At 49.7% G+C, this 27,661-nt stretch overlaps 1 protein-coding gene across 1 annotated transcript; it reads left to right on the top strand.

Annotated features, from left to right (window-relative positions):
• The first annotated feature begins 544 nt into the window (after positions 1-544).
• Positions 545-22,806, top strand: LOC142919833 (basal cell adhesion molecule-like). The gene is made up of 11 exons (XM_076062484.1): positions 545-651; positions 5,367-5,500; positions 5,934-6,056; positions 6,438-6,562; positions 7,693-7,909; positions 9,035-9,099; positions 10,386-10,470; positions 10,873-11,055; positions 19,224-19,435; positions 21,237-21,390; positions 22,192-22,806. Exons 3-11 carry the CDS (start codon positions 6,002-6,004, stop codon positions 22,485-22,487), a joined length of 1,392 nt encoding a protein of 463 aa, XP_075918599.1. The 5' UTR covers positions 545-651; positions 5,367-5,500; positions 5,934-6,001; the 3' UTR covers positions 22,488-22,806.
• The last annotated feature ends 4,855 nt before the right edge of the window (positions 22,807-27,661 follow it).

Here is a 27,661-nt window from a genome sequence, read left to right as displayed (position 1 = left end):
AACCGCTCGTGCCCGGCAGCTGCAGCAGCAGCAGCTGGGCTTGAAGCAGCAGCTGCAGCAGCTGGGCTTGAAGCAGCTGCAGCAGCAGCAGCTGTGCTTGAAGCAGTCTCCAGCTGCCCATCGTGAACGTCCGCGGGACGTCGTCAGCGTGAGACGGAGCGACCTCTGACCTCTACCGGCAAGGACTAAAATTTTAACACACTTCCCCAATGTCGTATCGACTACTGTTAAACTTGCTATACGTACGTCACACTCGTGACAATACTAGATTCTATCGTTGACAATAAAAAATATATTTATATTTGTAAACAATATTTATTTATATACAAGTTACGTTTTTTGGCTTGGTTCTCATTGTCCACGCTCAAGTCGCGTTGAGCCGCAAATCACCGCGGTCCCTTAGGTCGCGGCAAGCCTCGAGGGGGACGGCCACTTCCTGGGGTCGCGTGGAGCTCAGAAACTGACATTGAGCCGCAAATCACCGCGGTCCCTTAGCCTCGAGGGGGGGGGCACTTCCTGGGGGTCGCGTGTTGTCCAGCAACTGACGCTGAGCCGCAAATCACCGCGGTCCCTTAGGTCGCGTGTAGTTCAGCATTGCGGTGAAGTTCACGGCGGTGGTGGTGGCGGTGGTGGCGGAGTTGTTACAACAAAGTTTGTTTAAATATAAACTCATTAACTTTCTCCCCAACCCCCCTCCCCCGACACACATTCAGCTAACGTCTGCGATTTTTTTGCCCCCACCTCGTCACTGTTTGTTGTTAGTTAGACTGATGGCCTTAATCTAAAGTTGTCTTGTGGTTGTTGTTGTCATCACGGTGCCTATGAGATGTTAACTACCTCGCCTGGTATACAGGAAGTCGTGGGTTCTATCCAGACGATGACTATGCCTGCTGCTGCTGTATATTTGTAGTCTGTGTCTCTCAGCATCACGGTGCCTATGAGATGTTGACTACCTCGTCTGGTATACAGGAGGTTGTGAGTTTTAGCCAGACCCTGACGATGCCTGCTGCTGCTGTATATTTATAGTCTGTGTGTCTCTCATCATCATCATGGTGGCTATGAGATGTTAACTACCTTGCCTGGTAGGCAGGAGGTCGTGGGTTCTATTCAGACCCTGACGATGCCTGCTACTGCTGCTGTATATTTGTAGTCTGTCTCTCATCATTATCACGGTGGCTATGAGATGTTGACCACCTCGCATGGTCTACAGGAGGTTGTGGGTTCTATCCAGACCCTGACAATGCCTGCTGCTGCTGTATATTTTTGACGTCTGATTCAGCTCCTACCTTTGCCATCAATCCGGGCTCCCCCCCAACTCCCCAACTCCTTGAGCTACTTGGGGCATCTTCAGCTGTCGCTGCTCGGATTCCGCTCGCTCCGAGCGTCCCGCCGCCACTCTCTGTGGCCGCTCACGACGTCGTTGATGTTGTTGACGATGTTGTTGTTGACATTGTTGACAATGTTGTTGACGACATTGTTGTTGATGTTGTTGACGATGTTGTTGACGATGTTGTTGATGTTGTTGATGTTGTTGTTGTTGATGACGTTGTTGTTGACGATGTTGTTGACGACATTGTTGTTGTTGTTGACGATGTTGTTGATGTTGTTGTTGATGATGTTGTTGATGTTGTTGACGATGTTGTTGACGACGATGTTGTTGTTGATGTTGTTGACGATGTTGTTGACGATGTTGTTGATGTTGTTGTTGATGTTGTTGACGATGTTGTTGTTGACGATGTTGTCGTTGACGATGTTGTTGTTGACGTTCTTGTTGTTGACGATGTTGTTGATGTTGGTTGTTGTTGATGTTGGTCGTTGTTGACGATGTTGTTGTTGACGATGTTGTTGTTGACGTTGTTGTTGTTGACGTTGTTGTTGACGTTGTTGTTGACGACGATGTTGTTGACGATGCTGTTGCTGTTGAGGATGTTGTTGTTGACGATGTTGTTGTTGACGATGTTGTTGTTGACGATGTTGGTTGTTGTTGACGATGTTGTTGTTGACGACGATGTTGTTGACGACGATGTTGTTGACGTTGTTGACGATGTTGTTGATGTTGTTGACGATGTTGTTGTTGACGATGTTGTTGACAACGATGTTGTTGACGTTGTTGACGATGTTGTTGTTGACGATGTTAATGTTGTTGTTGTTGACGATGTTGTTGACGATGTTGTTGACGAGGTTGTTGACGATGTTGTTGGCGTTGTTGACGATGTTGTTGACGATGTTGTTGACGATGATGTTGTTATTGAGGATGATGTTGTTGACGATGTTGTTGTTGACGATGTTGGTTGTTGTTGACGATGTTGTTGTTGTTGACGACGATGTTGTTGTTGACGACGATGTTGACGTTGTTGACGATGTTGTTGTTGACGATGTTGTTGATGTTGTTGACGATGTTGTTGACGACGATGTTGTTGACGTTGTTGACGATGTTGTTGTTGACGATGTTGTTGTTGACGATGTTGATGTTGTTGTTGACGATGTTGTTGTTGACGATGTTGTTGACGACGTTGTTGTTGACGATGTTGTTGACGACGTTGTTGACGATGTTGTTGACGATGTTGTTGTTGACGACGTTGTTGTTGTTGACGATGTTGTTGCGGTCGTAGTTGTAGTGTTTTCACCGCGGCGATACAATCTCCAATCTCGCCACCGCCGCGCGTTTATTTGTGTCAATGGCGGCGTCGTTCCGCCTCCTGCGTCCTCGCTCGCCGCTTGCGGCCTCCACCGCGTTCGCGATGTCACGGAGCCTGTCGCCAAAGCTGCGTTCCTGTTCCTGTTCATCCCTCCCGGTCATTAGTCCCATTCATTCCTGTTCCTGTTCGTCTCGTTCATCCGTCCCGTTCATTAGTCACATTTGTTCCTGTTCCTGTTCACCTTGTTCATCTGTCTCATTCATTAGTCCGATTCGTTCCTGTTCCTGTTCATCCCTCCCATTCATTAGTCCCATTCGTTCCTGTTACTGTTCGTCTCGTTCATCCGTCCCGGTCATTAGTCCAATTCGTTCCTGTTCCTGTTCGTCTCGTTCATCCGTCTCGTTCATTAGTCCCATTCGTTCCTGTTCCTGTTTGTTCGTCTCGTTCATCCGTCCCGTTCATTAGTCACATTCGTTCCTGTTCCTGTTCGTCCCGTTCATCCGTCCCGTTCATTAGTCCTATTCGTTCCTGTTCGTCTCGTTCATCCGTCCCGTTCATTGTGCGGCCTGAGTATCCATTCACCTTGAGGGCCTTGTGTACGTGCTCCAGTTCACTGGCTCGGTGATGTTGGTCGGAGATGCAGTGTTGCCCTATAGTGTAGTGATTTAATGGGGGAATTCTTCTGGGCCGGATGGTGTTGGGAATCAGGCTTTAGAAAGGAACCCGTGTGGATGGCTTTCCTGCAGATGCAATGTCCCAATGAGCCATCAGGCCTCTCCTCGATCAAAACATCCAGGAATGGTAGCTTATCGTCATTCTCCACTTCCATGGTGAATTTGATGGATGGGTGTATGGAAATTATGTGGTTGAAAAAATGGTTCAGTGCTGGCAGGCCATGCGGCCAAATGACGAAAGTGTCATCTACGTATCTCTTCCACAAGGAAGGACGTAGGGTGGATGGCTGGATGGCATCTGTTTCAAATTTCTCATTGAAAACATTTGGTACCACTGATAAGGGAGAACCCATGGGGGTACCTTCATTTTGTTTGTAGAATATGTGTGTGTGTGGGGGGTCTCTCTATAATAATAATGTGTTGTGTGTGTGTGTGGTCTCTATATAAATAATAATGTGTTCTCTATCATAATGTGTGGTGTGTGTGGTCTCTATACAGGTGGTCCCCGACTTACGACGGTCCGACTTACGATATTTAGATGTCATGTGGGGGCTAGTGCCCCCCTCCCCACTCCCCATTACGTGGGGGCTGATCTCACTCACCACGAGCGGGGGGGGGCGCCACGTCTAATGGGTGGGGGCTGGTACCCCCCTCCCCCTCCACGCGCGGGGGGGGGTGTTTGCCTCCCCCACCCCCGTCCCCTCCGCGTTTGTGTCTCTCGGACCGACATAGCTAGCGGCTGGCCCAGCCCGCCTAGGGGTTGATTAGGCGCCGTGTGATTCCCCCACTCCGTGTGGCCTAACCGTGTGGATGACGTAATGGTTTGACTGGCCGGCTGTTTAGAGTTAATTAATTACTTCTGCTAAGCCATTGTGTCAACAAGCCAACGGCGCTCGGAATCAATAATTAATTACTCTCTGCGCACTACGCTCGCGGGCGCGTTCAAGCGTCCCTCTAATTAATTATTTATTTGTGTTCGTGCGCGTCTTGCCTATGCCGATTAAAGTCACCCACACACCGTCGTTGCGCCGACCGCTCTCCCACCGCTCTTCACAGACGCACACATGGCACCACGCGTCACAGCGTCAGTCTGTGCTAAGATTTATTTCCCGGAGCGAATAGTGAACCCCCGTTTATGACCCCCTCCAGCCAGCACCCTTCCTCCTATCACTTACCCGTCGCAGAGTGCGTCTATCCCCCAAGCTCGAGCTGACTGAATTGGCCCCCCTTTCCCGTACCCACTCACCTCTTCAGCTGCCCGATGGGGGCTGGGGAAGATGCTCGCCTCGGGGACTTTTTCTGGCCGACCGTTTCCAGCTCCACCCTGCAGGCGTCGAACGGACGCTGAGGACGGCTGGTCTCTCCCGCCGCTCCAGAAGAACTCTGATTCAATCCGCCCCTCCGGCCCCCTTATGTCTCCAAAGCCCCTTAACCCCCGGGTCACATGACGTCATCCTGCGCATCCAATCGAATCCTCTTTGCGGCCGCTTTGAGCGCTCTGGCCGTTGGGTGGGGGGGGGTCGCGTCATCCCCCCCCTTCCCATTGTCTCTGTGCCTGTGTTCCTCGCCGTTGACTCATCGATAATCCCCTCGTTCCCTCCAACTTAAGTCAACTTCTTATCTGCCTAGGGGCTTTTCCCTCCCACCCCACTGTTTACCCTGCCGCTGGGTACTGGCTGAAGGTCCCACCCCCCCGTGCTGTGTATGCTTCATCGCGGCCGGCCTGTAAAGCTCTATGCCCCCTTCTTGGGGGGGGGGGCGCCATGTAATCCGGTCTGGGGGGCTGGGCCAATTTCCTGGTCCGGGGAAACCGTGGAACGTCCCTGCTAGTGGGGTCCTCGGGTGAAAACCCATCGCACCAGGTGATCCCTCCTCGCGACCCTACGGGGGTACATGCGGGTGTTTAGTGGGGCGTGCGTGCGTTCGTGGGATGGGGAGGGGGGTGCGAGGAGAGGGTATAGCCGGTGGAGTTGCTCCGCTGTGGTGGCACCACAGTTACGATGGCGATAGCAATATGACAAAATAGCAAAATATTTTTAATTTTGCGCGGCAGGCAAACGCAGCAGCGTGCTACGAGGTACGAGACTGTAACTTGATCATCGCCATCCTCCTCTTCCAACAACTAAGTTAATGTGGCCATCAACAACCTAACATCATTCAAGTGTGCAGACGACGGACAGAATCTTGGTGAGTACAGTACAATATGATACGTTACGATACGTTCAATGCGTGTATGATAACATAGCTTTAGCGATTTCATTTTAGGGTTACTACGATACATACGTTTAATGCATGTTAAAAGTTTTTATAGCAGAGGATTGTTTCCTGAAAACACTTTCTATGAAATTGCAGTTCACATAGGTAGGCTAAGAATTTACCTTGTTTTTTACTTTGAATTTTACTGTGCAATACAGTATATAGTTTACACAGTACGGTACTGTAAATTACTCTGTCTTGATAAATTTTCACCATTCTTTAAGACTCCCGGGTAGGCTAGGGCCATCTTAGACTTAACGATATTTTAGACCTGCGATGAGGGTTGTCGTAACGCATCTCCGTCATGAGTGGAGGACCGCTCGACCTGTATCGTGAAATGCGTCGCGTTTAATACTTACACTAGGACTAGCGACGGGAAGGCCACGGTGGTTTGACGGCTCCACAATCTGCGGCGAGGACGGTGCCGACCAAATGTTGCCATGGTGTCTGGTGGTGCTCCTCCTCCTCCTCGCCTCCTCCTTGCAAGGTGATAATCGCCATCGTGTACGTCGTCACACCGCAGCACACAGCGGGGGCATCGCTACTGTATACTACACTATACACTACACTACTATACACTACACTACTATACACTACACTACTATACACTACTATACACTACACTATACACTACACTACTATACACTACACTATACACTACTACACACTACACTATACACTACACTATACACTACACTATACACTACACTATACACTACACTGTACACTACACTATACACTACACTGTACACTACACTGTACACTACACTGTACACTACACTATACACTACATTATACACTACTATACACTACACTATACACTACACTATACACTACACTAGGAATCTGCGTGCGGTGATCGTGGCAGGTGGCCATGCGGCGATCTCCATCTCCGTGAGGCCGCTGGTCGAGGTGGAACTGGGACGCCCTCTGGTGGTCCCCTGCACGTACAACGTCTCCGTGGCTAGCGGCGTGGTCACCCAGTGGTACATCGTGAGTACCGCCACCCCCACCCACCCCCCCGCACACCTCCACTTGTCATGAGCAAAAGACTCAGCACTGCCACCCATAGACTCAACACTGCTACCCATAGACTCAACACTGCTACCCATAGACTCAACACTGCTACCCATAGACTCAACACTGCCACCCATAGACTCAACACTGCTACCCATAGACTCAGCACTGCTACCCATAGACTCAACACTGCCACCCATAGACTCAACACTGCTACCCATAGACTCAACACCGCACCATAGACTCAACACTGTACCATAGACTCAACGCTGCACCATAAACTCAACACTGCCCATAGACTCAACATTGCACCATAGACTCAACACTGCCCATAGACTCAACACCGCACCATAGACTCAACACTGCACCATAGACTCAGCACTGCTATCCATAGACTCAACACTGCCCGTAGACTCAACACTGCCACCCATAGACTCAGCACTGCTACCCATAGACTCAACACTGCCCGTAGACTCAACACTGCTACCCATAGACTCAACACTGCTACCCATAGACTCAACACTGCCACCCATAGACTCAACACTGCTACCCATAGACTCAACACCGCACCATAGACTCAACACTGTACCATAGACTCAACGCTGCACCATAAACTCAACACTGCCCATAGACTCAACACTGCACCATAGACTCAACACTGCCCATAGACTCAACACCGCACCATAGACTCAACACTGCACCATAGACTCAGCACTGCTATCCATAGACTCAACACTGCCCGTAGACTCAACACTGCCACCCATAGACTCAGCACTGCTACCCATAGACTCAACACTGCCCGTAGACTCAACACTGCTGCCCATAGACTCAACACTGCCACCCATAGACTCAACACTGCTACCCATAGACTCAACACTGCTACCCATAGACTCAACACTGCTACCCATAGACTCAGCACTGCCACCCATAGACTCAACACTGCTACCCATAGACTCAACACTGCCACCCATAGACTCAACACTACCCATAGACTCAGCACTGCCACCCATAGACTCACCACTACCCATAGACTCACCACTGCTACCCATAGACTCACCACGCTGTCATACGCCCGACCGCCGTCGCCAAAACCCCCCCCGGCGCAGATTTCGACAACTTCGCGAGTGAGGATATCGTACCGCGACTCACGACGCTTCGTGGCCGACGCGGATACCGGCTACACGGACCGCATTGATGCCCAACGCGACGATTCCGCCCTGGCGCTGGACGCGACGGTGGTCGCAGATGAGCGAGACTTCATCTGCCAGGTGTTTGCGGGGCGGGCCGGCGTGGCAGAGGCGACCACAAGAGTGCGGCTGTTTTGTAAGCGAGCTCACGGTCGGGGCTACTCACTTTAGAATGACGCGCAGTGGGGGGGGGGGGGGGGACGTCCCCTACGACGTGGACCCCCCTTACTTACGGACGTTGCTACGGAGACTCCTTAGTGGACATTACGAGGACCCCCCTTACTTACGGACGTTGCTACGGAGACTCCTTAGTGGACATTACGAGGACCCCCCTTACTTACGGACGTTGCTACGGAGACTCCTTAGTGGACATTACGAGGACTCCCCTTACTTACGGACATTGCTACGGAGACTCCTTAGTGGACATTACGAGAACCCCCCTTACTTACGGACGTTGCTACGGAGACTCCTTAGTGGACATTACGAGGACTCCCCTTACTTACGGACATTGCTACGGAGACTCCTTAGTGGACATTACGAGGACTCCCCTTACTTACGGACGTTGCTACGGAGACTCCTTAGTGGACATTACGAGGGCTCCCCTTACTTACGGATGTTGCTACGGAGACTCCTTAGTGGACATTGCGAGGACTCCCCTTGCTTCCGGACGTTGCTACGGAGACTCCTTAGTGGACATTACGAGGACTCCCCTTACTTACGGACATTGCTACGGAGACTCCTTAGTGGACATTACGAGGGCTCCCCTTACGGACGTTGCTACGGAGACTCCTTAGTGGACATTGCGAGGACTCCCCTTACTTACGGACGTTGCTACGGAGACTCCTTAGTGGACATTACGAGGGCTCCCCTTACTTACGGACGTTGCTACGGAGACTCCTTAGTGGACATTACGAACGTTACTGCGTGACGCCTCTACTTACGAACGTTACTGCAGTGACTCACTCGCGAACATTTTTGCGTGGTCTCTACTACTTACCGACGTTACTTCTTACGAACGTTGCCCACATACGAACAAGCCGGGATCCAGAGGGCCCACGTTCGTTAGTCGATTTTGCCCGTGAGTCCAACTTCGCTCCCGTCGATTCCACACGCGTTGCACGGCGTGCACACTGCTGCTACTATACATGACGCACTACTCGACCACATTTCGGAGTGAGGTCGGACTCACGAGCAAGTGGCCGATGACGGCCCCGCGACAAATTGACGCACGGGACGGCCCCTCCCCTCGCTTCCCTTCCAGCGGCCCCCACGGTGGCCGTGACGGCGAGCAAGCGGCCCGTGCTGCTCAACGGACAGCGCCACGAGGTGAGCCCTTGGCCTACGTTGACATTCTCTTTGGTTCTATTCGGTGAAGTCACCACGTAGGTAAAAAAGTAAAACGACAAAAATCACGACGTTTCAGCCACAACACTAGCGGCCTTCATCAGGTGAAGGGATCAGGTTGTCTCGCGGTCTGAGCGTGGCTGTGTTTCACTCCAGCGCTGTCCTCGAGACAGCCTGATCCCTTCACCTGATGAAGGCCGCTTGTGTTGTGGCCGAAACGTCGTGATTTTTTGTTGTTTTACTTTTTTACCTACGTGGTGACTTTACCGAATAGAACCAAAGAGTATGGAGATCCTTGCAGTCACGAAAGCTTTAAATCTAGAATACGTTGACATTTTTTTATTTCAAATTCCTGTTGCGCCGTCCGCTGACGGTCATTTAAGGGTTGTTCTTTTTTTAACCTTCACGGCGTCCCCTTCGCGAAAACGGCCGCACGCCAATGGCTGTGCTGTAGACGCCACCGATTCGTGCGTAGATTCAAACGTGGTTTAGTTTTGGTTAGGGGGATGTTGACTACCTCGCCTGGTACGCAGGAGGTCGTGGGTTCGATCCCGACGTGGATAACGCTACTACCCTGGCAACCCGGGTTCGATTCCCGCTCACGGCCAATACCGGTGACGATGATCTGAACCGGTTCCTGTGCCTCCCCTAGGTCGACTCGGCCTCAAATACCTGGTGCGGTGCGTAAAAACATCGCCAGCACCGGGGAGACAAAGGCGACCGGGCGTGGTGCTGGCCACCCACCCCCTCGTGTGCCGTTCTGGCCTTCATAGGTGCTCGCTAACAGCACTTGCCCGTACAGTCTGTTAAGGCTATACATGGGTTCTTTGTCTTTGTTGTGTGTGTTGGTCTGTGTGTGTTTCTGTGTGTGAGTGTCTCTGTGTGTCTCTATGTGTGTCTCTCTGTGTGAGTGTCTCTGTGTGAGTGTCTCTGTGTGAGTGAGGAGCGGTAGTGTAGCGGTTAGCGCACTGCGCTATGAACCTGGCGATCCGGGTTCGATTCCCGCTCACGGCCAACACCAGTGACGATTATCTGAACCGGTCCCGGACCTCCCCTAGGTCGACTCAGCCTCAAATGAGTACCTGGTGCGGTGTGTAAACATTGCCACTAGGGAGACAAAGGCGGTCGGGCGTGGTGCTGGCCACCCACCCCCTCGTGTACCGTTCCGGCCTTTATAGGTGCTCTCTAACAGCACTTGCCCCTACAGTCTGTTAAGGCTATACAGGGGTTCTTTGTTGTATGTGTTGGTCTGTTTCCCTCTCGTGCAGATTGGTAAATGTTTCGTGCACAACGCTTACCCAGAGCCCCACATCACCTGGTACAAGGCTTCCCTGCCCCTGTTGCCATCACCTGGTAAGTATATCTGCTGGTGAATATATCTGTTGGTTAATGTATCTGCCGGTGAATATATCTGCTGGTGAATGTATCTGTTGGTTAATGTATCTGTTGGTGAATATATCTGTTGGTTAGTGTATCTGCTGGTGAATATATCTGCTGGTGAATGTATCTGTCGGTTAATGTATCTGTTGGTGAATACGTCTGCTATAGTGCCGTGTATTGCGTAGTGTATACTATTACGTGGTGCAGTGAGTAAACATCGCTAGCGCCGCGGGGACAAAGCTGGCAGGGCGTGGTGCTGGCCGCCCACCCCCTCGCGTGTCGTGCCGGGCTGCCACTCGCTAACAGCACTTGTCCCAACGGTCTGTTGAAGTCCACACGGGGGATCTTTGTCTTTGCGTGCGTGCGCGTGGCTAGACGTGAAAGTGACGCGGACGGTAGCGACGGAGGCCAACGGCACCTTCGCCGTGACATCCGTCCTGAGCTACAAACCGGAGGAGCGGGATGTGGGAGCCGGGTACCGCTGCGTGGTGAACTACACGATGCCGGGCGGCAGGAGTGAGGCCTTTGCCTCGGAGACGATCCACGTGGGGCTGCATTGTGAGTACACGGGACACCAGGCAGACGCCTGTGCACAACGGATGCGTGTGACGTGCACAACAGACATGTGTGTGATGTGCACAACAGAAAATACATGCCTGACGGACCATCTTATTGGGTTAAGGTCAAATTAAACACAGAGACTACCACTACCTATGAACATTTGACTTTTGAACGTTCAGAGAGACGCTCAAACCTGTTTGTAAGTCCAGTTGCCTGTTCGGAACGAGAGTTGTAAGTTCAACCGCCACGCAATAGATGGCGGTGGTGGCTTTTACATCTGTAGAACATGAACAACCAGTGGCATTTACATCTACAGAACGTGAAGAACCAGAGGCATCTACATCTGCAGAATGTGAAGAATCAGTGGCATCTACATCTGTAGAATGTGAAGACCAGTGGCATCTACATCTACAGAACGTGAAGAACCAGTGGCATCTACATCTACAGAACGTGAAGAACCAGAGGAATCTACATCTGAAGAACGCGAAGAACCAGTGGCATCTACATCTGCAGAACACGAAGAACCAGTGGCATCTACATCTGCAGAACGTGAAGAACCAGTGGCATCTACATCTGAAGAACGTGAAGAACCAGTGGCATCTACATTTGCAGAACGTGAAGAACCAGTGGCATCTACATCTGCAGAACATGTAGAACCAGTGACATCTACATCTGCCGAACGTGAAGAACCAGTGGCATCTACATCTACAGAATGTGAAGAACGAGTGGCATCTACATCTGCAGAACGTGAACAACCAGTGGCATCTACACCTGCAGAACGTGAAAAACCAGTGACATCTATATCTGCAGAACGTGAAGAACCACTGGCTTCTACATCTGCAGAACGTGAAGAACCAGTGACATCTACATCTACAGATAGTGAAGATCCAGTGGCATCTACAGAACATGAAGAACCACTGGCATCTACATCTGGAGAACGTGAAGAACCAGTGGCATCTACACCTGCAGAGCGTGAAGAACCAGTGGCATCTACATCTGCAGAACGTGAAGAACCAGTGGCATCTACATCTGTAGAACGTGAAGAACCAGTGGCATCTATACCTGTAGAACATGAAGAACCAGTGGCATCTACATCTGCAGAAGGTGAAGAACCAGTGGCATCTACATTTGAAGAAGGTGAAGAACCAGTGGCATCTACATCTGCAGAACGTGAAGAACCAGTGGCATCTACATCTACAGAACGTGAAGAACCAGTGGCATCTACATCTGCAGAACGTGAAGAACCAGTGACATCTACATCTACTGAACGTGAAGAACCAGTGGCATCTACATCTGCAGAACGTGAAGAACCAGTGACATCTACATCTACAGAACGTGAAGAACCAGTGGCATCTATAGCTGCAGAACGTGAAGAACCAGTGGCATCTACATCTACAGAACGTGAAGAACCAGTGGCATCTACATCTACAGAACGTGAAGAACCAGTGGCTTCTACATCTGCAGAACGTGAAGAACCAGTGGCATCTACATCTGTAGAACGTGAAGAACCAGTGGCATCTACATCTACAGAACGTGAAGAACCAGTGGTATCTACATCTACAGAACGTGAAGAACCAGTGGCATCTACATCTGCAGAACGTGAAGAACCAGTGACATCTACATCTACAGAACGTGAAGAACCAGTGGCATCTACATCTACAGAACGTGAAGAACCAGTGGCATCTACATCTGCAGAACGTGAAGAACCAGTGACATCTACATCTACAGAACGTGAAGAACCAGTGGCATCTATAGCTGCAGAACGTGAAGAACCAGTGGCATCTACATCTACAGAACGTGAAGAACCAGTGGCATCTACATCTACAGAACGTGAAGAACCAGTGGCATCTATAGCTGCAGAACGTGAAGAACCAGTGGCATCTACATCTACAGAACGTGAAGAACCAGTGGCATCTACATATACAGAACGTGAAGAACCAGAGGCATCTACATCTGAAGAACGTGAAGAACCAGTGGCATCTACATTTGCAGAACGTGAAGAACCAGTGGCATCTACATCTGCAGAACGTGTAGAACCAGTGACATCTACATCTGCCGAACGTGAAGAACCAGTGGCATCTACATCTACAGAATGTGAAGAACGAGTGGCATCTACATCTGCAGAACGTGAACAACCAGTGGCATCTACACCTGCAGAACGTGAAAAACCAGTGACATCTATATCTGCAGAACGTGAAGAACCACTGGCTTCTACATCTGCAGAACGTGAAGAACCAGTGACATCTACATCTACAGATAGTGAAGATCCAGTGGCATCTACAGAACATGAAGAACCACTGGCATCTACATCTGGAGAACGTGAAGAACCAGTGGCATCTACACCTGCAGAGCGTGAAGAACCAGTGGCATCTACATCTGCAGAACGTGAAGAACCAGTGGCATCTACATCTGTAGAACGTGAAGAACCAGTGGCATCTACACCTGCAGAGCGTGAAGAACCAGTGGCATCTACATCTGCAGAACGTGAAGAACCAGTGGCATCTACATCTGTAGAACGTGAAGAACCAGTGGCATCTATACCTGTAGAACATGAAGAACCAGTGGCATCTACATCTGCAGAAGGTGAAGAACCAGTGGCATCTACATTTGAAGAAGGTGAAGAACCAGTGGCATCTACATCTGCAGAACGTGAAGAACCAGTGGCATCTACATCTACAGAACGTGAAGAACCAGTGGCATCTACATCTGCAGAACGTGAAGAACCAGTGACATCTACATCTACTGAACGTGAAGAACCAGTGGCATCTACATCTGCAGAACGTGAAGAACCAGTGACATCTACATCTACAGAACGTGAAGAACCAGTGGCATCTATAGCTGCAGAACGTGAAGAACCAGTGGCATCTACATCTACAGAACGTGAAGAACCAGTGGCATCTACATCTACAGAACGTGAAGAACCAGTGGCTTCTACATCTGCAGAACGTGAAGAACCAGTGGCATCTACATCTGTAGAACGTGAAGAACCAGTGGCATCTACATCTACAGAACGTGAAGAACCAGTGGTATCTACATCTACAGAACGTGAAGAACCAGTGGCATCTACATCTGCAGAACGTGAAGAACCAGTGACATCTACATCTACAGAACGTGAAGAACCAGTGGCATCTACATCTACAGAACGTGAAGAACCAGTGGCATCTACATCTGCAGAACGTGAAGAACCAGTGACATCTACATCTACAGAACGTGAAGAACCAGTGGCATCTATAGCTGCAGAACGTGAAGAACCAGTGGCATCTACATCTACAGAACGTGAAGAACCAGTGGCATCTACATCTACAGAACGTGAAGAACCAGTGGCATCTATAGCTGCAGAACGTGAAGAACCAGTGGCATCTACATCTACAGAACGTGAAGAACCAGTGGCATCTACATATACAGAACGTGAAGAACCAGAGGCATCTACATCTGAAGAACGTGAAGAACCAGTGGCATCTACATTTGCAGAACGTGAAGAACCAGTGGCATCTACATCTGCAGAACGTGTAGAACCAGTGACATCTACATCTGCCGAACGTGAAGAACCAGTGGCATCTACATCTACAGAATGTGAAGAACGAGTGGCATCTACATCTGCAGAACGTGAACAACCAGTGGCATCTACACCTGCAGAACGTGAAAAACCAGTGACATCTATATCTGCAGAACGTGAAGAACCACTGGCTTCTACATCTGCAGAACGTGAAGAACCAGTGACATCTACATCTACAGATAGTGAAGATCCAGTGGCATCTACAGAACATGAAGAACCACTGGCATCTACATCTGGAGAACGTGAAGAACCAGTGGCATCTACACCTGCAGAGCGTGAAGAACCAGTGGCATCTACATCTGCAGAACGTGAAGAACCAGTGGCATCTACATCTGTAGAACGTGAAGAACCAGTGGCATCTACACCTGTAGAACATGAAGAACCAGTGGCATCTACATCTGCAGAAGGTGAAGAACCAGTGGCATCTACATCTGAAGAAGGTGAAGAACCAGTGGCATCTACATCTGCAGAACGTGAAGAACCAGTGGCATCTACATCTACAGAACGTGAAGAACCAGTGGCATCTACATCTGCAGAACGTGAAGAACCAGTGACATCTACATCTACTGAACGTGAAGAACCAGTGGCATCTACATCTGCAGAACGTGAAGAACCAGTGACATCTACATCTACAGAACGTGAAGAACCAGTGGCATCTATAGCTGCAGAACGTGAAGAACCAGTGGCATCTACATCTACAGAACGTGAAGAACCAGTGGCATCTACATCTACAGAACGTGAAGAACCAGTGGCTTCTACATCTGCAGAACGTGAAGAACCAGTGGCATCTACATCTGTAGAACGTGAAGAACCAGTGGCATCTACATCTATAGAACGTGAAGAACCAGTGGTATCTACATCTACAGAACGTGAAGAACCAGTGGCATCTACATCTGCAGAACGTGAAGAACCAGTGACATCTACATCTACAGAACGTGAAGAACCAGTGGCATCTACATCTACAGAACGTGAAGAACCAGTGGCATCTACATCTGCAGAACGTGAAGAACCAGTGACATCTACATCTACAGAACGTGAAGAACCAGTGGCATCTATAGCTGCAGAACGTGAAGAACCAGTGGCATCTACATCTACAGAACGTGAAGAACCAGTGGCATCTACATCTACAGAACGTGAAGAACCAGTGGCATCTATAGCTGCAGAACGTGAAGAACCAGTGGCATCTACATCTACAGAACGTGAAGAACCAGTGGCATCTACATATACAGAACGTGAAGAACCAGAGGCATCTACATCTGAAGAACGTGAAGAACCAGTGGCATCTACATTTGCAGAACGTGAAGAACCAGTGGCATCTACATCTGCAGAACGTGTAGAACCAGTGACATCTACATCTGCCGAACGTGAAGAACCAGTGGCATCTACATCTACAGAATGTGAAGAACCAGTGGCATCTACATCTGCAGAACGTGAACAACCAGTGGCATCTACACATGCAGAACGTGAAAAACCAGTGACATCTATATCTGCAGAACGTGAAGAACCACTGGCTTCTACATCTGCAGAACGTGAAGAACCAGTGACATCTACATCTACAGATAGTGAAGATCCAGTGGCATCTACAGAACATGAAGAACCACTTGCATCTACATCTGGAGAACGTAAAGAACCAGTGGCATCTACACCTGCAGAGCGTGAAGAACCAGTGGCATCTACATCTGCAGAACGTGAAGAACCAGTGGCATCTACATCTGTAGAACGTGAAGAACCAGTGGCATCTACACCTGTAGAACATGAAGAACCAGTGGCATCTACATCTGCAGAAGGTGAAGAACCAGTGGCATCTACATCTGCAGAACACGAAGAACCAGTGGCATCTACATCTGCAGAACGTGAAGAACCAGTGGCATCTACATCTGAAGAAGGTGAAGAACCAGTGGCATCTACATCTGCAGAACGTGAAGAACCAGTGGCATCTACATCTACAGAACGTGAAGAACCAGTGGCATCTACATCTGCAGAACGTGAAGAACCAGTTTCATCTACATCTACTGAACGTGAAGAACCAGTGGCATCTGCATCTGCAGAACGTGAAGAACCAGTGACATCTACATCTACAGAACGTGAAGAACCAGTGGCATCTATAGCTGCAGAACGTGAAGAACCAGTGGCATCTACATCTACAGAACGTGAAGAACCAGTGGCATCTACATCTACAGAACGTGAAGAACCAGTGGCTTCTACATCTGCAGAACGTGAAGAACCAGTGGCATCTACATCTGTAGAACGTGAAGAACCAGTGGCATCTACATCTACAGAACGTGAAGAACCAGTGGTATCTACATCTACAGAACGTGAAGAACCAGTGGCATCTACATCTGCAGAACGTGAAGAACCAGTGGCATCTACATCTGCAGAACGTGAAGAACCAGTGACATCTACATCTACAGAACGTGAAGAACCAGTGGCATCTACATCTACAGAACGTGAAGAACCAGTGGCATCTACATCTGCAGAACGTGAAGAACCAGTGACATCTACATCTACAGAACGTGAAGAACCAGTGGCATCTATAGCTGCAGAACGTGAAGAACCAGTGGCATCTACATCTACAGAACGTGAAGAACCAGTGGCATCTACATCTACAGAACGTGAAGAACCAGTGACATCTACATCTGCAGAACGTGAAGAACCAGTGACATCTACATCTACTGAACGTGAAGAACCAGTGACATCTACATCTGCAGAACGTGAATAACCAGTGACATCTACATCTACAGAACGTGAAGAACCAGTGGCATCTATAGCTGCAGAACGTGAAGAACCAGTGGCATCTACATCTACAGAACGTGAAGAACCAGTGGCATCTACATCTACAGAACGTGAAGGACCAGTGGCATCTACATCTACAGAACGTGAAGAACCAGTGGCATCTACATCTACAGAACGTGAAGACCAGTGGCATCTACAGAACGTGAAGAACCAGTGGCATCTACATCTGCAGAACGTGAAGAACCAGTGGCTTCTACATCTACAGAACGTGTAGAACCAGTGGCTTCTACATCTACAGAACGTGAAGAACCAGTGGCATCTACATCTACAGAACGTGAAGAACCAGTGGCATCTACATCTACAGAACGTGAATAACCAATGGCATCTACATCTACAGAACGTGCAGAACCAGTGGTTTCTACATCTACAGAACGTGAAGAACCAGTGGCATCTACATCTGGAGAACGTGAAGAACCAGTGGCATCTACATCTGCAGAACACGAAGAACTAGTGGCATCTACATCTGTAGAACATGAAGAACCAGTAGCATCTACATCTGCAGAACACGAAGAACTAGTGGCATCTACATCTGTAGAACGTGAAGAACCAGTGGCATCTACATCTGTAGAACATGAAGAACCAGTGGCATCTACATCTGTAGAACGTGAAGAACCAGTGGCATCTACATCTAGTGAACGTGAAGAACCAGTGGCATCTACATCTACAGAACATGAAGAACCAGTGGCTTCTACATCTACAGAACGTGAAGAACCAGTGGCTTCTACATCTGCAGAACGTGAAGAACCAGTGGCTTCTACATCTGCAGAACGTGAAGAACCAGTGGCATCTACAATAGGTGGCATCCCGGGACGGAATGGCGTGTTGTACTATTTGAGTTGTTGTTGTTTTGTTGTTGTTGTGTTGTTATTGTTTTGTTGTTGTTGTTTTGTTGTTGTGTTGTTGTTATTTTGTTGTTGTTGTTGTTGTTTTGTTGTTGTTTTGCTGTTGTTGCTGCTACGAGGCAGGAGAGATGCCCTGGCCCAGGCGTCGAACCCACGTCGCCTGGGGACGAATTTCCTCGCGCTGAACCGTCGCCTCTCGCGCGTCGCGCGTTGGGGGAATCCCGGTGGGGGTGGGCGCGACGGCTCGTTCCACCTCGTTCCACCCCGTTCCACCCCGTTCCACCTCGTATCGTCGTTCCACCTCGTTCCACCTCGTTGTATCGTCGTTCCACCCCGTCCCACCTCGTGCCACCCGTTCCACCTCGTTGTATCGTCGTCGTCGTCGTCGTCGTCACCGCGAGACGAGGTGGAGGCGACCCCGATTTGGACGTCTGGGACACGCCGAGAGCCCCGCGACTCCACGGATTCCTCCGCCGGCGGCTCCTCGGGGGGGACGTCGCGAGCGGACGGCGCCGCTTGGCCGCGAGTAAGTGGGCGGTCGTCTTCTTCGGTCCTTTCGGTAAAAGTCGCCGCCGCCGCGTGGAATGAGAATGAAAATAATAAATCGATGAAATAAAATGACGCGATGAAAATTCTCACGACGTTTCGGCCACGACGCAAGCGGCCTTCGTCAGGTGAAGGGACGAGACTGTCTGGAGGACAGCGCTGGAGCTCCAGCTGCATGAGTCACTCCACAAACAACAGGAGCATCAGTCCAGACAGTCTCGTCCCTTCACCTGATGAAGGCCGCTTGTGTCGTGCCCGAAACGTCGTGAGAATTTTATCGCGTTATTTTATTTTATCGATTTATTATTTTATTCTCATTCTACGTGGTGGTGACTTTACCGAAAGAACCAAAGGAGATGAATCCTTGCAGTCACGAAAGCTTCAAATCGAGATTTCAGCGGGGGGTTGTCGTCTGTCCTCCTCACCAGACCCGGAAGACGTGAGGCTTGGCCCCGCCGAGGCGACCCAGGTCACGGCCGGGGCGACCCAGGTCACGGCCGGGGCGACCCAGGTCACGGCCAGGGCGACCCAGGTCACGGCCAGGGTGACCCAGGTCACGGCCGGGGCGACCCAGGTCACGGCCGGGGCGACCCAGGTCACGCCCTCGTCGTCCGGGATACCCGACTACAAGTGCGCAGAGGTACCCAGTCGCTGTGTCACGATCACCACCACCACCACCAGCGTACCACCACCACCGTGCCACCACCACCACCGTGCCACCACCACCAACACCACCACCGTGCCACCAACACCACCGTGCCACCACCACCGTGCCACCACCACCATGCCACCACCACCACCGTGCCACCACCACCACCAGCGTGCCAGCACCACCACCACCACCACCGTGCCACCACCACCACCAGCGTGCCACCGCCACCACCGTGCCACCACCAGCGTGCCACCACCACCACCGTGCCACCACCACCGTGCCACCACCAGCGTGCCACCACCACCACCGTGCCACCACCACCACCACCGTGCCACCACCACCACCATCACCGTGCCACCACCACCACCATGCCACCACCACCGTGCCACCATCACCGTGCCACCACCACCACCATGCCACCACCACCGTGCCACCACCACCGTGTCACCACCACCACAACCACCACCACCACCACCAGCGTGCCACCACCACCAGCGTGCCACCACCACCACCAGCGTGCCACCACCACCGTGCCACCACCACCGTCACCACCACCACCACCAGCGTGCCACCACCACCACCGTCACCACCGTCACCACCGTCACCACCACCACCAGCGTGCCACCACCACCACCAGCGTGCCACCACCACCACCGTCACCACCGTCACCACCACCACCACCGTGCCACCACCACCGTGCCACCACCACCACCACCACCATGCCACCACCACCACAACCACCGTGCCACCACCGTGCCACCACCACCGTCACCACCACCACCACCAGCGTGCCACCACCACCACCGTCACCACCGTCACCACCACCACCAGCGTGCCACCACCACCACCAGCGTGCCACCACCACCACCGTCACCACCGTCACCACCACCACCACCGTGCCACCACCACCGTGCCACCACCACCACCACCATGCCACCACCACCACAACCACCGTGCCACCACCGTGCCACCACCACCGTGCCACCGCCACCACCACCGTGCCACCACCACCGTGCCACCACCACCACCGTGCCACCACCACCAGCGTGCCACCACCACCGTCACCACCACCACCACCAGCGTGCCACCACCACCACCACCACCGTGCCACCACCATGCCACCACCACCGTGCCACCACCACCACCTGAGTTCGATTCCCGCTCACAGCCAACAGCAGTGATAGCGATTTTCTGAACCGGTCCTGGGCCTCCCCTAGGTCTTCTCAACCTCTAATGAGTACTTGTAGTAAACATCGCTAGCACGGGGGAGACAAAGACGGCGGTGGTGACGGTGGTGGTGACGTTGGTGACGGTGGTGGTGGTGGTGGTGATGGTGGTGACGGTGGTGGTGACGGTGGTGGTGACGGTGGTGGTGGTGACGGTGGTGGTGACGGTGGTGACGGTGGTGATGGTGGTGGGTGACATTTACGAAGATGAGAATGAGGTGAGTGGCACAGTAGGGGGTACAGGTGGTGCACCGTGCCAGGCATCTCAGTCGACCCATGGCACCGTGGCACCTGCTGGGTCTGCCTCGTGACCTCCTGCCCGCGGGCGTTCGACACTTCACGTGGTGGCCTCGACGTGCACACGGCCTGGCGCGAGCGCCGCGGTGACGTCACCGCCGCTTGGCGGTGACGCGTGTGGGCGTGTCGTTGCGTGTCGGTGAGCGTTCGCGTGTCGGTGAGCGTTCCGGGGGGGGGGGGGGGGGGGGGGTGGTGTAGCGGAGAGAGCGCCCGACGCTCCGTGGAGCCTCACGGCCGTCGCCTCCCCGGCGCTCTGCGTGCCTCAGGCCGGGGAGGCGGTGTCCGGCGGTGCCACGCCGGCCCCGCGGCACGCGAGGCCGTCCGGGGGGAGCGGCGGCGACGGCCGCTCCCGGTGCGTCACCTCGCCGCACTCCGTGCCGGGCCTGGTGAGGTCGCGATCCGTCAAGGTCACAGTGGAAGGTAACCGGGGCGGCAGGAGAGAGAGAGAGACTCAGCGATGACGCTGAGTCTCTCTCTCTCTCTCTCACATACCACTAGCAGAGACGCCTCTCTCTCTCTCCACTCTCTCCACACTCTCCACTCTCTCTACTCTCTCCACTCTCTCCACTCTCTCTCTACTCTCCACTCTCTCCACTCTCTCCACTCTCTCTCCACTCACTACTCTCTCCAATCTCTCTCCACTCTCTCTCTCTACTCTCTCTCCACTCACCACTCTCTCTCCACTCTCTCCACTCTCTCTCCTCTGTATCTCTCTCCACTCACCACTCTATCTCCACTCTCTCTCCACTCACCACTCTTTCTCCACTCACCACTCTCTCTCCTCTCTCTCCACTCTCTCTCCTCTCTATCTGTCTCCACTCTCTCCTCTATCTCTCCACCCTCTCTACTCTCTATCTCTCTCCACTCACCACTCTCTCTCCACTCTCTCCTATCTCTCTCCACTCACCTCTCTCTCCACTCTCTCTCCTCTCTATCTGTCTCCACTCACCACTCTCTCTCTCTCTCCACTCACCACTCTCTCTCTCTCCACTCGCTCTCCTCTCTATCTGTCTCCACTCTTTCCTCTCTCTCTCCTCTCTCCACTCTTTCTCCTCTCTATCTCTCTCCTCTCTATCTGTCTGCACTCTGTCCTCTCTCTCTCTCCACTCTCCACGTTCTCTCCTCTCTATCTCTTTCCACTCACCACTCTCTCTCCACTCTCTCCACTCTCTCTGCCCTCTCTCCGCGCTCTCTGCCCACGCCGTCTCTCTCCACTCGCAGGAGGAGCGGAGGAAGCGGAGGAGTCGGGACGTGGTCTACCGTGGATCATCATCATCCTCACCATCATCTTCATGATCGTCCCCCTCCTCGTCGTCATCATTTCGGCCCTTCGTCACGTTTGCTCGGGAGAGTCGGAAGAGGAGGGATCGGGAGGAGGAGAGGCAGCGATCGCGGTCGGCTTCGTCGTGAGCGAGGAGGAGGAGGGCGGTGGCCACACGCTGGCGCTGCACAGGGCCACGGGCGCGGCCACCAGGCACGGCCGCAGGTCGCTGGCCGAGATGTGCGGTCGTCACTGACGAGGCAGCAGCGGTGTTGACGGCCTGCCGCTGCCTCCAAGACACACGGAGCCGTGAGGCAGGCCTGCAAGCGGGCTCCTTGCCACCGCCGCCATCGCTATCGTCAGCGCCAACACCGCCGTCGTCAACATCACAACCATCGTCACCACCACCATCATCACCACCACCATCATCATCACCTTGTGTCTTTTGTGTTTTGAGCTCAGGTCGCGAACACGGATCGAGCCATAACATTTTGAAGATCAGTGTCTCTTATTTGTTTAAACACGGATCTAACCGTGACATTTTGAAGGTCAGTGTCTCTTATTTGTTTAAACACGGATCTAACCGTGACATTTTGAAGATCTGTGTCTCTTATTTGTTTAAACACGGATCTAACCGTGACATTTTGAAGGTCAATGTCTCTTATTTGTTTAAACACGGATCTAACCGTGACATTTTGAAGATCTGTGTCTCTTATTTGTTTAAACACGGATCTAACCGTGACATTTTGAAGGTCAGTGTCTCTTATTTGTTTAAACACGGATCTAACCGTGACATTTTGAAGGTCAGTGTCTCTTATTTGTTTAAACACGGATCTAACCGTGACATTTTGAAGGTCAATGTCTCTTATTTGTTTAAACACGGATCTAACCGTGACATTTTGAAGATCTGTGTCTCTTATTTGTTTAAACACGAATCTAACCGTGACATTTTGAAGGTCAGTGTCTCTTATTTGTTTAAACACGGATCTAACCGTGACATTTTGAAGGTCAGTGTCTCTTATATGTTTAAACACGGATCTAACCGTGACATTTTGAAGGTCAGTGTCTCTTATTTGTTTAAACACGGATCTAACCGTGACATTTTGAAGATCTGTGTCTCTTATTTGTTTAAACACGGATCTAACCGTGACATTTTGTAGATCTGTGTCTCTTATTTGTTTAAACACGGATCTAACCGTGACATTTCGAAGATCAGTGTCTCTTATTTGTTTAAACACGAATCTAACCATGACATTTTGAAGGTCAGTGTCTCTTATTTGTTTCAACACGGATCTAACCGTGACATTTTGAGCAAACAGCCAAGGAACAGGGAAAGCTGATACCCTTAGACAATGCAATTTGTTTTTATGCAGAGATGGTTACAGTAAAACAAAGAGTACAGTTACTTAATCAATTTTCCAGTAGCAAACAGCCAGTTTCACCTTAGACTCCACCCTGATTAGCCAAATGTGTCTGAGCACATGTTTAATGTGCAGTTGTATTTTTTATTTTACTATTTTTCTGAATGCTTAACTATTTATGTTCCGAATTGTAATATCGAAGCCAATACACAAGGCAGGGAAATTCCTACTGGCAGCAGATCGATGTCTCAATTAGTAAAGATGCCACAAGAAACACCACGAGAATATCTTCTGGCATCTCTTCAAGAGGTCACACTTAACCAGCACATTCCTGTGCTCCATTAGAGCAGTTCAATGCGTGTCAGTCATCTGACATGTGCTACTTATATCTCACTCTCAGAGTTGGTCGAATCCAAATTAAGTGAAACAAAAAATGCAAGGTGGCTCTCTGATGTAGGTGTAACAATGATGTCACTAGTTGCACCTCGTGATTAGATGAATTGCCGCAATTTAAATAAAATCATCTATCCGTTTTTTATAACATTGTAGTGAATTTGGGCCCATTGCATAAACATTCAGATAAAAATAATCGATTGTTTTCATATTCGATTCAATGCATGCTTAATTAAATGCGAAATCGATATTGATATCAATGGATCAATCCATCATTCCATTTTACTGTCTGTCATTAAAAACGGTGCTGGCTCATTCTAATGTGGGTATTAGCTACCCCAAGTGATACAGCCAACTTCGAGGGATGGATGAGTAAAGAATCCGCTTATTTGGCTAATCTTAGCAAAGGTCAAGGCAATCGTCGAGAAGACTTAAACCTATCACCTGGCTCACCTGTGGAGTCACGCCGTGAAATAGGTGGCGTTGGGTCATTACGACGTCTTCCTTCTATTTAAACAGTAACGTGAAAGTAATATATATATAGTACACAAGCAAGTGGAACAAATCTTGGCAACAAATCTCAGCAATGATTATACTTGCATTGTCTTTAGTCACAGAAACAGTAATCTGAGATGCGCATTGAGTAATGGAAGGTGATTTAATCCTTTGAGCAAGTAATTTATTTCTTCAACAGATGTAATTTTTCATACAGTTAGCTTGCAAAGAAAAACACATTTTCATTTTGAACTCATCGATATTCCTGCATTGTGTTTTATTAGCATTATTGATTTGTGCCTTTGAAATTAAATGAAGTAGCATTTGATTTACGATCAGGTATAACCTTCATTAAAACTGCGCAGGGCTTAGAGTGAATAAATAAGGTTGGTTACTGTGTCCGTACTCTTTGAAGTATATGGGAGACTTTAACATTGAAGTCTATGGGAGACTTTAACATTGAAGTCTATGGGAGACTTTAACATTGAAGTCTATGGGAGACTTTAACATTGAAGTCTATGGGAGACTTTAACATTGAAGTCTATGGGAGACTTCAAATTCACCATGGAAGTGGAGAAAGATGGCAAGCTACCATTCTTAGATGTTCTGTTTGAGAGGAGACCTGATGGCTCATTGGGGCATTCTGTCTACAGGAAACCCACCCACACAGATTCCTACTTGAAACCTGATTCCCACCACCACCCAGCCCAAAAGAATTCTCTCATCAAAACTTTATACCATAGGGCTCATTGCGTTTCGGACCAACACCACCTGACCAGTGAATTAAAACATGTACACTTGGCCCTCAAAATGAATGGTTACTCTGACCGTACCATCCACCAAGCTGTCTCTCCCTCCATACAGAAACAACCACTTGATACTCCGGTTAAAACCATCATACTTCCATATATAGCAGGCGTTACTAAAAAGATTTCCAAACTTCTAAACAAACACAACATCCAGATCCGGTTCAATACAGTACACAAAATTCGTGATCTGATCCCATCCGTGAAGGATGTCATTTCTGATTTACAGTACCCCGGGGTTTACAAATTGAGTTGTACCTGCGGTGATTGCTATATCGGTGAGACAAAGCGACATGTCTCTGACCGAATTCGCGAGCACAAATTAGATTTGAAACACGGCAGAACGAATTCTTCTGCCATAGCTGATCATTGTTACAATGCTGTGGGTGATCACGATATAATTTTCTCCGATACCAAGGTTCTTTGCAAACCCACGGGCTTTTATCAGAGATTTGTTCATGAAGCAATTCAGATCTACAAACACAGACACAATTTCAACCGAGAGGATGGTTTCAAATTAAGCAACCATTGGAAAGATGTTCTAAATCGAACTAAACATTAAACTAATTTCAATGGTACGGTATATTTTTCAAGTAGTGGTACCCCAAACTTTCGCAGCTCTTATAAATTCCCTTTTCACACCATCAATAGGTAAACTCCCCCTTCCCCCCCCCCCGCGCCAAACGGCACGTACACCACCTCTTTCCTAAAATCCGCCAATCAAATGCTAATTTTTATGCTAATTTCTTTGTCAGAACACCTTGTTTGCTCGCACACAGGTCCGATGTCTGAGCGTGGTTGTGTTTCGCTAAATTCTGTTTGATGAGTACTAGGTGCCTCGGTGAATGTATATGCTCTGACTTTAACATAGCTATTTCTGTGACCAGTTACAAGCTAATCACTCAGCTATTTCAATGCTAAATTCTATGCTAATTCCTTTGTCAAGGGGTACCTCTCCGGATGTGTACACTTTAACTTAGCTATTTCAATTAGCCATTTCAATGCTAAATTATATGCTAATTCCTTTGTCAAGGCGCTTTGTGTTTTTCTTCTCACACAGCTTAAAGGTCGTGATCTAAGCGTGGCTTCTCCCACTCCAGCGCTGTCCTCCAGACAGTCTCGTTCCTTCACCTGATGAAGGCCGCTTGTGTTGTGGCCAAAACGTCGTGATTTTTTGTTATTTTATTTTCACCTACGTGACTTTACCCAATAGAACCAAAGAGTATGGATCCTAGCAGTCACGAAAGCTTTAAATCTAGAATTTAACATTGAAGTCTATGGGAGACTTTAACATTGAAGTCAATGGGAGACTTTAACATTGAAGTCTATGGGAGACTTTAACATTGAAGTCTATGGGAGACTTTAACATTGAAGTCTATGGTAAACTTAACATTGAAGTCTATGGGAGACTTTAACATTGAAGTCTATGGGAGACTTTAGCATTGAAGTCTATGGGAGCCTTTAACATTGAAGTCTATGGGAAACTTTAACATTGAAGTCTATGGGAGACTTTAACATTGAAGTCAATGGGAGACTTTAACATTGAAGTCTATGGGAGACTTTAGCATTGAAGTCTATGGGAGACTTTAACATTGAAGTCAATGGGAGACTTTAACATTGAAGTCTATGGGAAACTTTAACATTGAAGTCTATGGGAGACTTCAGCATTGAATTCTATGGGAGACTTTAACATTGAAGTCTATGGGAGCCATACTCTTTGGTTCTTTCGGTAAAGTCACGTAGTAGGTATAAAATAAAATAAATCACGACGTTTCGGGTGCAACACAAGCGTCCATCATCAAGTGGGAAAGCCTTGGCCTGCTGCTGAGGCAGACTGTTTTATAAGTGCATATTCATGCACTTAATATCAGAGCAATATTAACAACATCATCAGCTCAGAAATATCCACCGCTGAATGAAAGCATTCCCACGCCAATACAATTCCACATGGTCTTTCGATGGTGCTAATACCATCCATCTCATGCCTGCGCGTTATCGTTTCACATTACTCCACGTCCATGGTGATCATCCTTGAGGGAGTCATTTCTGCTTTGGCTACCATTCCATCAGCAGCCTTGAGCATCCCTTAAAGCGGTGTGAGTGTCTTTCTCAAGCCCACTTCGGTGGTCCATCCTAGAACACGACTTCAGGCACGTAACATGTAATGTACAAATGTGATTCTTTTTTCACAGCCTCTTTAATCTGTATCTGCAGTTACATCATTGTCATTTTTATCAGTCTCTCATATCCCCCCCCAGTGCTATTTACAGATGCCGGCCATTTCACTCATGTGTACAACCCGTCACGTCATTCAGAACACAAGCAGCTCAAGAATGATGAAAAGTTTTTCGCTTATAAAATGTTACATGGTAGCA

This window comes from Petromyzon marinus, unplaced genomic scaffold, assembly GCF_048934315.1.
Source record: "Petromyzon marinus isolate PM22_M1 ecotype Great Lakes invasive population unplaced genomic scaffold, UKy_Petmar_22M1.pri1.0 PM_G_Scaffold_62, whole genome shotgun sequence".
NCBI lineage: Eukaryota > Metazoa > Chordata > Hyperoartia > Petromyzontiformes > Petromyzontidae > Petromyzon > Petromyzon marinus.
This window is presented reverse-complemented; position numbering and strand designations above follow the sequence as displayed.

Bases quoted from the DNA above. Each gene is read 5' to 3' on its own strand.
- LOC142919833 (XM_076062484.1), top strand. From the start codon at position 6,002: ATGTTGCCATGGTGTCTGGTGGTGCTCCTCCTCCTCCTCGCCTCCTCC. The intron at 7,910-9,034 runs GTAAGCGAGCTC...CTTCCCTTCCAG, and splicing joins CACAAGAGTGCGGCTGTTTT to CGGCCCCCACGGTGGCCGTG. The intron at 19,436-21,236 runs GTACCCAGTCGC...TGCGTGCCTCAG, and splicing joins CCGACTACAAGTGCGCAGAG to GCCGGGGAGGCGGTGTCCGG.